We start from the raw sequence: 13511 nt of genomic DNA, 5'->3' as shown, positions 1-13511 counted from the left end.
GTCAGGACAGATATTATTTTGAACTCCATACATACTGTGGTCTAATGACTCATAAGCTTTTCATTATTTAGAGGAAGTTGGACTAAAAACATTGAGAGGGAACTAGCCTCATAACTCTGACCAAATGGAGAAAACTCATTACAGAAACGCTCAGATTTCTGTGAGGTTTTCAAGTGTATGATTTCAGTTAACAGGCAACGTGATTGTTGTGACTGTGACTGAGCAATATTTATACAGAGACCACCCAGTATGCTACCAAAACAATCACTGTTTGTTCATATGAAATGGCTCCTAAATATCTAACAGCCCGTTTCGAAGTTGTTGCCATTTCGATGGGAACGTGTAACGAATGACCGTCTTCTGGGAGAGTTAGAGGTAAAATGCTGCTGAGACAGTTTCCCTGGCTGAACATCGTAAGAAATTTGTACCGGAAAATTAGATAATCATCTGCCTAAATTCTAAGTATGTGTTTAGGAAAAGATTTCATAAGAAAAGATCATTGGAATATGAAATATTTAAGCATCATGATGAGTTTACAGGCTAATAAAATACGTGTGCATTGCAGTATCTACTGTACATGTGTAAAAATGACTTGAATCAAACTGACAGTCATGTTACACTGCGTATCCATGTTGTTCCCTCTTCTCTTTCAGATGGCTCTCATCCACAGACCATGACGTGTGTTTGTTTTCAGAGCAGAGGTTCCAATGAAAACTGTAGAGGGGCTTGAAATGCCTTCCCTTTTCTCTCTAAACAGACTGAAGGACTTTGTGCATGTGTGTGTAAGTGTGTGTCGGCGTGACCATGTGCACATGTGTGGCCACAGATCGAAAGAGCTGCAAAGAGAGGGAGCAGGAGGAGGTCCAGCACTGGTGCACACTGTCCCGTAAACACGGCCGGGTCACACTGAAGAGCCATGACTGCAGCGCGGTTATTGAGTTGGCGAAGTGCCTTTAGTCGCACAACTCAGTATGAGGCTTTATTTATGAGGCGTGAGAAAATGTTCAAACATACAAAAACCTCCATGCTCACACCGGTGTTTCTTGAGGTCCGGCTCTGTTGCCGTGTCCCAGTTCCACACTACATACTTACAGCATACAGTACATGCTACACACTAATCTTCATGGCAGACAGTTTTTGCACCAGTATGTGAGAAACTGACCTATTTAACAGCTTCATATTAACAGGAAGTGATATAAGACTTGCACTTGACATCAGTACTGTGACTTTTGAATGTCACAACAAAATGTCTTTACAGAAGTTTAACTGTTATCTTTTTGTTTTCTAAAAGGTAAAATGGCCTATCCGGAGTTGAGAGATACTTTATACTTAGACATATTTTTTATATTTTGCCCTTTTTTTCAAGTATTTTGATTCAGCAACTGCTATACCCTGATTGCTGCACAAAAATAAAATACATCTCAAGACAACTTTACAACTGCGGCCCAACCACTTCAAAACAGTGAGAGTGACACGGGGAGGAATCTGTCGTGTAAAATAACCAAAATGATTCTAGGTTTGCCTATGTTCATATAGCACCCCATCAGTCAGAGCAAGAAGAGGATGATGGAGAAAACAGTGCAAAAGCGACTTTATTCATATGATGTGGCTTTGAGGCATTTACAGCTGTATGTATTTACTGTTAGTAAGGCTGGAAAACTGTAGTCTCACCTCGGCAAGTTTGTAGGGAACAATCAGCTTCTCTCCCACAGTAACCGTCTTCCGTGTCGTCAGAGCTTCGAACAGCATCTCCTCTTTGACCTAGCGATGACAGCGAGAGAGACAGTAAATGAGTTAAGAGTCAGACTCGTTCAAGAGGAACCTGCCATTTTCTTTTCAAGTGGCCTTTCATCTTTGACAGTGTTTAAGTAACTGAATGCTGGATGACGTGTTGAAGGAGTACTTTAAAAAAAAAAAATCTATATGAGAAATGTTCTCTCTCATGAGAAACATCTTCCCCTGATCAGTCTGCACAAACACACATCTATTAATTTGTAATAATGAAGGTTAATATGTTAAGAGTCTACTCATTAAAGAAGCTAATGATCGACAAACAATAATTATCTAAAACTTAAACAACATTACAAGGATAATAACCAACTGTCACTTCAGTGGAATCTCTGCAGTATATAATGTAAACATTAGGGCCCCATGTGTATTTATTAACTACTACAGGCTCCAGAGGAAATTTAATTCGACCAAACTTCGACTGGAGAAGAATATGCATAACCCTGTGTGTCACCAGACTTCTCCTTACAAACGTGTTCGTGGTAGACAGTGAAACAAAGCTCAGTCGCATGTAATCGATACAAAGGTAATCTGCTGAAGAACACACCTGGTGACCAAGTGAGACAAAGACTGATATACAAATATGTGTTGACAGATAAGTTTTATTGGACTTCATGTTACTGGGAACCTGCCCATATTTAAACCATGGTATTATGTTTTACGGTATTATGATTTTATCTTAATTTATAACCATATTATTTTAGATTTAGATAATTTATTTTAGACTTTGACACAATCCATTATTTTTTTTTAAATCTGAACACACATTTAGAGAATGCGCAGCAGTAAAAACACCCAGTAGCATTGTGATGATGTACCTCCAGCAGTTCTGAGACGACAGGCAGCACCTCTGGGTTACAGATGTCTATTGAGTCGTCCCTGTAGGTTTTCCTCTTGTAGCAGATGTTGCCCAGGTGAAGGATGGCCGACAGCAGGGAGAAGATCCTACACAACAGTTGAGGAAAGGTTTAAGAGACGCCACACTGGAAACATCCTACAGAACTAACTGTAAATGCAATTACTGTCAATCTATGGAATTCTTTGATTCTTATTGTTTTTTAGTAGCGATTTTTATTGAAATAATGATAAAAAATAAAATGTATATTATGGTAAAGGCAGTGATGATGATTTGAAACTGTGGTGGACAAAAAGGTTGATGTGCACAGTATAAAACAAGGGGGGTAAGTACAGTATGTGAGTGTGATAAAGTGTGTGACGGCAGCTAAATGCGTTTCAACCTGACCAAGTGTAAAGTGTCAAGTATAAATGGGTAATACCAAAGACAAGTGATCCATTTGTCAACAAATGATGTATTTATGGATATTTGTGTGACTGCTGTTGTATTGTAACTGACACTGTTTTCTTATTTGCAAAACAAAACTGCCACAGGGACTGTTTAAGTTTATCTTATCACACACTTGCTGCGGTTGCGTTTGTGTCACTCACTGTTTGCGTGTGGCAGGAAGAAAGCCCACCATCTCCATGGCCAGCTGAAGCCTCTCAAAGTCATGCTTCAGGTCCTCTCCTTCAACAGTGAAGCAGTCCTGTAAAAGAAAAAAAACAAAAACAGAAGTAAGCGGGTGTTGTCAGGCTTACAGCAGCTGTTAGGACGAGGCGGCCTGGAAGCCAAATCAGCTAATGACAAGTTGCTATGAAGTTTAGAAGGAATCACTAAAGACTGTTGACACACACACTGTCCAAGTGTTTTTAATGTTTACAGAGTGTCTAGCAAAGATACTTAAAATAGTTTCTTAGTTTACTTTGCAGCTGAAACAAAAAACAGCAGAGTGGCCCGAAGCAGACAAGTTGAATGGCTCATACTAAAATAAGCTATCATTAAGAAGCTTTGGGGTCAAACAAAACAGCAATACTCCAGTCTGATATGCAGAGCGTCTACTGAAACAGCAGCGTGTGCAGGTTCTGCTCATGTAGTGGAAAATCCTAGCCTGGCTTCCCGTTTAAACCAATCCACAGAAATTTGGCAAGCTGGCAGAAGAGCTGAGAAGAGCAGCAATTTATGGGTTTGCCTGCGTTTGAGAGATGGATGACAAATTAAACGAGCAGAGAGGAGACGCAGGAGGAGTTTGTTTTGATACAGTGACAGTGATGTGTGCAGACAGGCGCTAATTTTTACACAGCACATGTAATACATGTGAAGTGCAGACAGTCGGCCTCACAAATACTCAGACACACTAACAGCCTGTGGACAGATTGTTCTTAAACCCAGTTTAATTGCTCTAGTGGGGCCAAAAAAAAATTTTTTGCTTACTAAAAACACAGCGTCATAATTTAATAACACCCCATTACAAGTAAAAGTTCTGATTTCAGACTTCTACTCATGCAGAAATATGGATTTCTTAGAAGCAAAACAAAAGAAATGTCAAAAGTACACAAAAATATATATGTATAAATTTATGTACTGACTTGTAAGCAAGATTAATATTGTAGCTGGATGAGGTGGAACTCATTTTAACAACTTTAAATACTGTTCAATTCAATCTATAATAAGTAAATATGTATATATAAGTGTATGTAAAACATGAACCTACCAAGAGAAAACTATAGCTGTAAAATATTTAGCTCTATTTACTGAAGTACAGCAGCTTTTGTAAGTACAACAAAAACATTATATAGCAACCAAACGCGAGAAGGCGTAAACTTATGGATAAATCAGGATCTGGATTAGTTGTTTATGACGAGAGGAAGAGTTTTTCCCAGACTAGGAACACGTGCTTTGATGTAACTCACAACTACGCAGTCTTTTGCTACATACCCCCACCGTAATGTGAGTTCTGCTCTGGTTTCATTGCACTGTGGCTGCCATAATTATCACATACCGAGTCCTCAGAAAGACAAACATGAGCCTCACACTTACACCAACGTGCCTCCTCTCTCTCTGCTTTCACGACAGAAACTCACTGTGACCTATTAGTGACTCTGGTGTTACATTTCAATCGCAGGAAAATCTACGTTTATTACACACACAAAAAAAGAAAAAAAAATCGTATTGCTTGCTCTGAATTAAAATTATTCCCAGTGAAAACAAAGTGTGAGTGCGGTAAAAAGATGTTTGAGGTTGTTGTACATTTTTTTGGAAATGAAACAAAACAAAATTACAAAAATAAAATTATTATAATCATTAAAATGCATCACTTTAGAAAATTTCCTGCATAAACATTTGTAATAATAATATCACACACTAAACACACTGAATTCACTGCATATTTATAATTTTCCATCCACTAATGTTTACATAAACTACATTATGCATCTCAGTATTGTCAGCATTCACTGTTACATCTTACATGCATGTTTTAATAACCAGAAACTGTAATACCCACAACAAAACCAAAAAATCCCAACACAAATCACAAAATACTTTTTTGATCATTGACATTGTTCAGTCCCAGTATTTCTGCTGCTGAGCAGCAAGTTTAATTTGAATCAGACCCCATGATTAAGAGGTGAAGGTGTGTTTTTGGGAAAATAACTTGTGGTACCCAAGAAGTATGAGCATGTAAATATACTGTAGCTCAGTCGCTAACTAGCTGGTGAAAAATGGGAGCATGTAAAGTAAATATGATGTCAAGTCCTGCCATCATCTGTGGATGGAAGGTACCTCGTCTCCACAACTGAACATGAACATTTAAGTCTGCATGTGTAGCAGTGATGTGGTAGAATCAGATGTCTGGGTTTCCCTGCTGACCTTTCAGAGAAGAAGCAAAGGGATCAAATGATCCACGATCAAAAACAGTGTGGGCCTCAGATTATGTTAAGTAAGTCAGCAGGTTTATTCTGAATCCAAAGTCTCTTCTGAAGTTATGAAGTTATCATAATTACAAGTTTCTGACTTGTAAATAGCATTCACATCACGACATCCAAGTCCTAATTACAACTGGGAAACTCTGAAAGCTCTGATATGTCCCACTTGGCACTTATTAACACAGGATATAAGCCAAGCTGAAAGTCAAACAAATATGAATGCCTCGCATCAGCCAAAGGGCGGCGACTGAATAAACTCTTCTAACCTCTAATTTTTATATCTTTTTTATATCTTTGATTAAAAAAAGAGACTTGATACTATTAACAGAAGTGAATGTGGGTCATTTTGAATTTAGAGAATTGTTCGAAACTGCCCACATTTTTTCTGTAACTGAGTGAGGACCTCAGCTTCAGCTTGGAGGATTTCACTGTCAGTACTAGAAAACCCTGCAATGTCAATGATCAAAAAAGTCACACAGGTTACAGCAACACAGGAGGCTACAGTGGCCAGGATATGACTAGACATACCAACATAACTCAGAGAAGCAGCACAACAGGGAAAAGCAAAAACAAACAAAGCTAAAATAAACACTACCCAAACCAAACCAGGAAATATCCAAAGAGCGGCAAAATAAGCAAAGAGAGGGGCGGGGAAGGAGTGTGACACTGTGCAGGGAAAGTGTGGCTTGAGCTGCACGTGCTCAGGAGGATAAAAAACTACTTGTTGCGGCTTCTCCAACACGCACAGACACACGGACAGCACATACACGGCTGAGGCACAGATACTGACCGGTTCACTCTCACAGTAACTGTCCCAGTGCGGTTGGTGGGTTGTCTTTGTCATCTGGAAATGTTAAGGCAGAGTTTACAGGGGGGCGAGGTTACGGTCAGACAGCAGCATTCCAATGACAACACAAACTGTACGATCATGTACAACAAGATTTATGTGCAACTGCAATGGAGGGACATGCTGTTAAGATGCAAGCTATGGCTGAATTTTACAGCTCTGTTCATTACATAGAGACACACAGACAAGTATCAGGTACTCACAGTCAGACATAAGTCAAACGTTCAAAAGCGTGTAGACACTGATGAGAGAGATGTAATCACACAAAAAGAACTGACAGCCACTAAACAAAAAGCACACTATGATTGAAAACATCAAGCCAGGATGAGATGGTGGATTTAAAGCTGAAGATCTGCAACACACATGCATATTAAGGAATCAGAATGAATAAATGGCTCTACTATACATTACACCTGACCATTTCTGAAAGCATACCATGAGTTTTTATGATTCATTTCCTTCCTTCAGGAAACTGCAAGTGTCTAAAGCAAGTTTCAAGTCTCTGCACAATAATTTTCATTCAGTAGTTAAATTAATTGTATCCAATGATTGATATAAAAGCAGGAAATCAACCTAAAAACTTATGGTTTGCTCTAGATAATGGTCAGTCAAATGTATATCTGTAGCTAATGGGCTTTTTAAAAGATGCAAAACCGCAGGTGCGGTTCTCAAAGCAAAGTGCAGAATGAGTTATGGACCAAGGTATGAAAAAAGACTGACTGCGAAAACGCCGCCATAACTGCAATGTGTTTACGAAGCTTGTAAACAAGTCCTGAGCAGGAGTCGTTGCGAAATCCATTCAAAAGAGCTCTAGCTGATGCAAGAGTGCAATTTTTTTTTATGTAAACTCCCACAGACCAGACAGCAAGTGAACGAGCAAGAGGGACACAAGAGAAGAGTATGAGCAGAATGCAAGAATGTGTGTATATATTTATGCATGCATGTGTGTTTGTATGTGCACGTCAGTGGCCGGGAGGAATGGAAGGAATTCCCTGATTTTTTTTCTACGTAGGCGTAAGGATTTTGGAGGAGGACAGCGGGTCCCTGGCTGTCATGGCGTGACTGTCAAGACTCAGACACAGAGATGCAGCAAGTTTTACACAAAATCCACATTCCATTCGCCTAAAGTGTGTGTGTGTATGTGTTTACTGTGGCTTTGCTTCATGCTTATGTGAAACCTGTTTTCTTTGTGGGCAACACACTCAACAGAGACAATGGACAAATACCATTTCTGCCTCTGTCTTTTTGTATGTGTGTGTGTTTATCAGCGGTGGTGTTGGGATGAGAATGTGCAAGTGCGTGTCTCAAAGGTACATGAAACCAAGGTGTATGCAAAAACCCACACACATGCAGTTACACCCACAAAACACAAATGAACACAAACAGACGTACAAATTAAAACACTCTTGCTTGTATCTATAAAACACAGGAGGGTCTTGTTTGCGTCTGTATGAAAGAGTGAGGGAGGGACTATGTAGTAGGTGTTGAAAGCCACCAACAGTGGAATGTGTTTCCTTTGTGTCCTCATTTCTCTCTTTCCTGTTTGCAGACATTGAGACACAGAGGTATCTGTGCTTGTCTTCCCAGGGTCTAAGGACGTGCAGATGACACCAATACAGACACACAAATATTCACAACCCCACAAATAAATGAAAACTATGGCAAACACATCATGATGCAAAAAAAACACAAATGGGATTTTTTAATAATAAATAGCATATTGTGCCTAATGCTGAAGGTCCCACCTGAGTGAGGTAATGGTATTCTTCAGGCTTCTTGAGGTGATAGGCTGTCCTCTCTTCTTCGCTTGCTCCTGCCAGCAGGTAGTAAAACACATGGTAGTTCCTAAAAAAAAAACAGGTGAAACAAAAAAAAAAGAACATTTCTGCCAACAATAATAACTGCAAGATTTATTGTTCACAATTAAAAATTAGTCATGTAGTAGTGTGTTTTTATATGAGAATACCACATAAATGTAGTATCAAAATATTTGCTTTTTGAAATGGTTAACAGGAACATGTAAAAAAATGTTTAGCTTATTGGCTTGTTAGCTACATATTAAACCTAAATGTTAAATCTTAGTTTGCACAGTGTACAGTTAGCATGGCAGCCTGCTAGCTCTTAGCATGTTATCATGTATCATGACTGTATATAAAGTCTATGATGCAAAAACTTAGCTTTGTAACAGGCTTACATTTGGCATTTTCAGAACAAATATGAGCAGGGTTGGTTAGTTGGTTTGTTAGTATTAATTTCAGTGAGAAAGAGAGACAAATTGATTCTACAATTATTTTTTTACTTTCTCTATTGCTCTGCTGGTTTTGTCCTGTGCCGCAGTAAGACCTGAATTTACCCTTAAGGGATCAGTAAAGGCTGATCTCATCAAATCTTATTTTAACACTCACTAGACCAGTGTGTTGGGCTGATAGACCAGTATCAAGTGGCTAACAGTGCTACAGTGGCTAAAACAAAAGCAAAGAAAGAGTAATGACAGCTCAGTTTATTTGTGTGTGTATGCACATGTGCGTGCTCTTTTTCCTCTGACAGTGTAAAGGTTAGAGGTCAAAAGTGTGCAGCAGCTGTGCGACCAAGAGTCCTCTTGGAACACACTCACTCACACACACAGACACACACACAAGCTTTCATGAGCCTGGAGTCAGCAATTCATCTCAGTGAGAGATGGCTAACGCAGGGGGCCCCTCTGTGAGCCCCCCATGGTGAGGTTAACCCTCGCCACTCCATCCAGCCAGTCCAACACACATTAGTGTCAGTCCCACTTAGAGCTCAATTCACCTCATGACTCACACTTTGGCAAACTGAAACAACAGGATGTCTAAGTTAAATTTCCTCAGACGCACTTTTCTTTTGCCAAAAATCAAACTCCATTTATTTTATACTTCTAGCACCATTTTTCCTAAGTTAGTTAAGAGAGTTTTAAGCAGAGTAGAGTTCAAATGTCATGTAAGATTGATTCAACATACAAGATTGTGGTAGAATTGCCAAAGACGTAGTTTGCTGACACATTGTCCATATTCTAGGGCCAACATCATCACCATTTACAGCGTTCATATAATGTATTACAACTTTCGTATTTTAAAAAATGTTGCTGACTTTGCTGCTTATTATGGAAATAAGCACTGTGATAATTCATTTCACACAAACATAGATCATGTTTGATTAATTATGTGTGAAACTTGATGAGGTGCTGTGCCGTTTTTTGAGGAATCTGTATGTCAGAAATCTGGAGGCCAATAAACTGTTTCCAATTTTTTTTTATATCTACTCACCTCCACGCTTGTTTTTAAATGTACCACAAAACAGCACTTTTAATTTCATTGCTCAGAAGATGAAGCCATCACCACCTGTCACCACCTGTTCAACAAAACCATGTGCTTCTGCTTTTCTGGGAAGTGCTCACCGCTCGTTGTGCTCCTGATAGACCAGCCTTGACTTCTCTAGGAGGTATTTCTCCACATATGCTCTGAAAAAAAATGTACAGTCGAAGGATTAACATAAACCTTCAACATGATTTTTGAAAATGAAAAGCATTTGTCTCTGGTTCCTTACCCTCTCACAGTGCCACTCTCCTGGTAGTTCACCTGAATGAACTTGCCAAAGCGACTCGAGTTGTTATTGTGGGCTGTCTTTGCGTTCCCAAATGCCTGTAGGGGAAGAGAGGAAGACGTGGTGAGGTGAACACAAAATACACACCGGTGAAAATAAATGAGAAGAGGCCACGTATTACATATCTCACACACAGGTTAGTGCCAGACATCTGAGGTCAAGCTCTGAGTCCACGTTAGGTGTGGATGATTTGTTTGTGGGTCAAGCACACGGAGACTTTGGCCTCATGCCAAACATTGTCTTGAAACACTGTCAGCCTAGATGGCGCAGAGAAAGCTTTTCCTCTTACATAGTTTCAAACAACATCAGTCCAAGACAGATTAATAACATGGTTTTAGGATCTATTTAAGTCAGAGTCAGACAAATTGCCAGAGTGAGGATGAAGGAGCCAGGGCCAGCAGGCCTGATGGAAAAAAGCTCCTCAGTTAGTAATGGGATCCATGTGGCCGTGTGGAACATGTGTAGTGGTTGTGCTTTAATAAGACGGTCCAGTATTTCCCCTCGCAGCTCTGTTTATGTTGTATGGCTGCCTGGAGGGGAAGTAGTTTTTCGCCCTATATAAACCCTGCAGTTATTTGTAGCTCCGCCACAAGTAAACAAATTCCTCAGTGAATCACTTAGAGCGCCCCGAGCCCTGCGTCTGTGGAATGGGAAAACACCCCTCTCCTTGACCCCACCCTTCACCAATGCCACTTACAAACATGCAAGCATGCTAGGAGAAGGCTAATGCCACGATAATAGACAAGACTGTAAGACTTTGGTATGATCCTACTGCACAAATTTGCAGCTGAAACTTCAAGGGTTTCACTTGAATTCCAGAAACATTGAGGCTGTTTTGTTTCAGGGTGGGCCACGATTGGTTAGCAGCGTTGCTGCAATGCAACACAAAATTAGGACAAGATTTCCTTTCCAACGACAAACAACACATCAAAGCTTCGTAACGCAAAGTGGCAAGCTTTTTCTGATTATCATTTCTTTCCAAATGAGTCAATGACAGTTGACTCACAGTTTGTAATGCATTTCAGAAGCAAACATGCATAGGGTGATGTACAGTGCACATCGGGTAGTCCTCTGCAAAAGTTAAAAGACCATTGTGTTTATAATGTAGCTCTACAGGAAAATAAAGCATGAAACTGAAACTCTCAGATTCAGACCAGTGCACTGGAAGTCTATGGGCAAAGATCATCATACCATTAAGATGCCTGTGGGAATCACGGCCCTGAAGAACCCAGGACACTTTAGCCTCTGTACTACTGGCAGACCCTGGCTCAAACAACTGGATCACGCAGCAATGAACTCGCCCTTCATTTATGACTCACCCAGCTGAACAAATCATTAAAATGGGCAGACACTGTGGAAAAACATATTCAAGTCTGCTGTCTGGACAAAGAAAGAGTATGCAAGGTCAAACTGAGGAACAGTGACGGTATCATTTCACATCCAGAAATGTGGGTTTGAAAATGGGATGCCTGATGCATTTGATATTCCCAGAGGAGCTGGTATTCTGTTCAACACTCCATCTGTCTTTGAACTGGCTAACCTGCCTGGTTCAGCAACTGCAGGTCAGACGAGGACAGAGCACCGTCGCTCAGCGTCCTTAGGTAGTTAGAACTTCCTGAACGGACAGCCGATAAAAACCAACAATAACAACAACCTGCTCGCAGACAGGGTGAGGAACTCGGGTCAGACAAGTCCAATATCAGACTTTTCAGTGTTTTTTTGTTAAATGGCTTGACATTCAACATTTTGTGTTGGGCCAGCAGGAAGCAGGATGTGGAACAACTAAAATACCGGGAGCTGATTTATGTTCATGCAGTGTGTATTCGTCCACCTGGTCTGTGTAAAAAAGACGCACAGTTAAGACATTTTTACAGCAGACAGTTTGTATTCTTTCTAAACTTGGCCAGCTCCATATCCACAGCAATAAAACACAAATCTCACAACAGAAGGGAGGTTTGGTCATAATGGACCTCTGGAAGGGATAGAGTTTCATACCAACATGAAAGAAAAGTTTAATAAACAGGGACTTAAACATCTAAAAGCATGCAAAATAAATTGAAATAAGTCACGAGAGAGAGCCAGTTGTCATTAGATCAATAAACTAGTTAGTCAGTCTAAGTCCAGCATTTCAATTTCTAGGAATAAGCAAAGAAATTGCCAGAAACACTGGCCTAACATCATCAGGCGTATTGCTGAAGAACAGCAGAGCAATCTATAGTAACTTGTCAGCAAAACAAAATCAAATGATCAGTGACAAATCGTTTGACAGATGTTTTTTCACCCAAAGTAACCCCAAATAGACCTGAATGCAGAGCAGCCACAAGACGAGTTGCGCTCTCAGTAACTTGTTCTCAGCTGCAGAAATTATTTTACTGCACCCTTGCTCTTTCCACCTACACAGACAGCCCACAACAATGTAAATTTGTTCTTGCTCCTTCTCCTATGAGAATTGTCAAAAGTTATTCTGGGAGATCGGAGTCACTAACTTACTCACTAACATGACAGGTTGAGGTGAAGTGCAAAAACTAAAACAGAAAAATTATATAATTTCATGACAACATTACTAATAAATTTTCAAACATATAAGAGTGGAAAAGTATTTAAGGGTGTTTTTTTTTTTTTCCCCCCTTCACACGGACACAAAGACTCAAGGGGACACCGGAGCTGTTTGTACAGACATGACTCGCACCACTTCAGTCACTCCAGTAGGTCAACATTGTTATTCTTGGCTCCAAACCATGGACTGAGCCAAAGGCAGACCAATGACAGAGTTGAGATGCTGCCAGTGTGTTCTGGGTGTAGTGTGTCTGACAACAGGCTCGGTCAAAGTCATTCAGGGGAGCATAGACAGAGAGGATGCCACAAGGCTGATGTTATGTTTTCATTAGTGAAGTACCCAGTCTATCCTCATGTCAACATCTGGAGAAACTGTTCAGATGTGTTGAATGCTGTGGTCATGGTGAGAAGACCTTTTAATTAGAAGTGTCTGAGCTGTGGCTTTAAAAATCAGTCAGTTTTATTACTGCGGGAAAGCGAACTCCAGTTTTACCTGGGGCTGCACAGATCCCATTTTTTCTCTCCCGATTCTCGTTCCAGTTCCTCCTGTTAGTGCAGTGACCAATCCTAATAATACTTAAGCACTTTATTTCCAATTTAGAATCTATGATTCTCTACAGCAGTGGTTCCCGACGTTTTATGTCTGATATACAGCCCAGTCAGATGAGCTCAAATACCCCTTCATCAGTAAGTCATAGCATGTGTTGCTAACCACTATTAGACTAATGGGAGGCCAAAATAAAAACTGTCTGTTGGCTGATTTGTCTGCTCTCTCCCATTCCCAGTTAAACTTTTATTTGTATTATATCAACAACTTACATACATATTTTACATATATCTCCTGATATTCAGTATATCAAATCAATACATCTAGTATTTCCTCAAAAAAAAAAAGTTTTTCATCAGAAGTACATGATGTACAGGATCATCTAAA

General features: G+C 40.0%; 1 protein-coding gene across 6 annotated transcripts in view; it reads right to left on the bottom strand.

The window, feature by feature from the left end:
• myo9aa (myosin IXAa) overlaps nucleotides 1-13511 on the bottom strand; it is a 95296-nt gene that overhangs the window by 36718 nt on the left and 45067 nt on the right. For 5 of the 6 annotated variants that reach the window (XM_041032876.1, XM_041032877.1, XM_041032896.1 and 2 more), the window contains exons 3-9: nucleotides 9965-10059; nucleotides 9816-9878; nucleotides 8143-8242; nucleotides 6341-6394; nucleotides 3235-3332; nucleotides 2607-2733; nucleotides 1672-1761 (exon numbers count right to left, since the gene is read on the bottom strand). In XM_041032876.1, coding sequence (XP_040888810.1) covers nucleotides 1672-1761; nucleotides 2607-2733; nucleotides 3235-3332; nucleotides 6341-6394; nucleotides 8143-8242; nucleotides 9816-9878; nucleotides 9965-10059 — 627 coding nt within the window. The remainder of the gene's footprint in view (nucleotides 1-1671; nucleotides 1762-2606; nucleotides 2734-3234; nucleotides 3333-6340; nucleotides 6395-8142; nucleotides 8243-9815; nucleotides 9879-9964; nucleotides 10060-13511) is intronic. The other variant, XM_041032888.1, reaches the window with a different exon arrangement.

Source organism: Toxotes jaculatrix, chromosome 1 (assembly GCF_017976425.1).
Source record: "Toxotes jaculatrix isolate fToxJac2 chromosome 1, fToxJac2.pri, whole genome shotgun sequence".
Classification (NCBI taxonomy): domain Eukaryota; kingdom Metazoa; phylum Chordata; class Actinopteri; family Toxotidae; genus Toxotes; species Toxotes jaculatrix.
The sequence above is the reverse complement of the archived record's forward strand: the minus strand, read 5'-3'. Positions and strand labels throughout refer to the sequence as shown.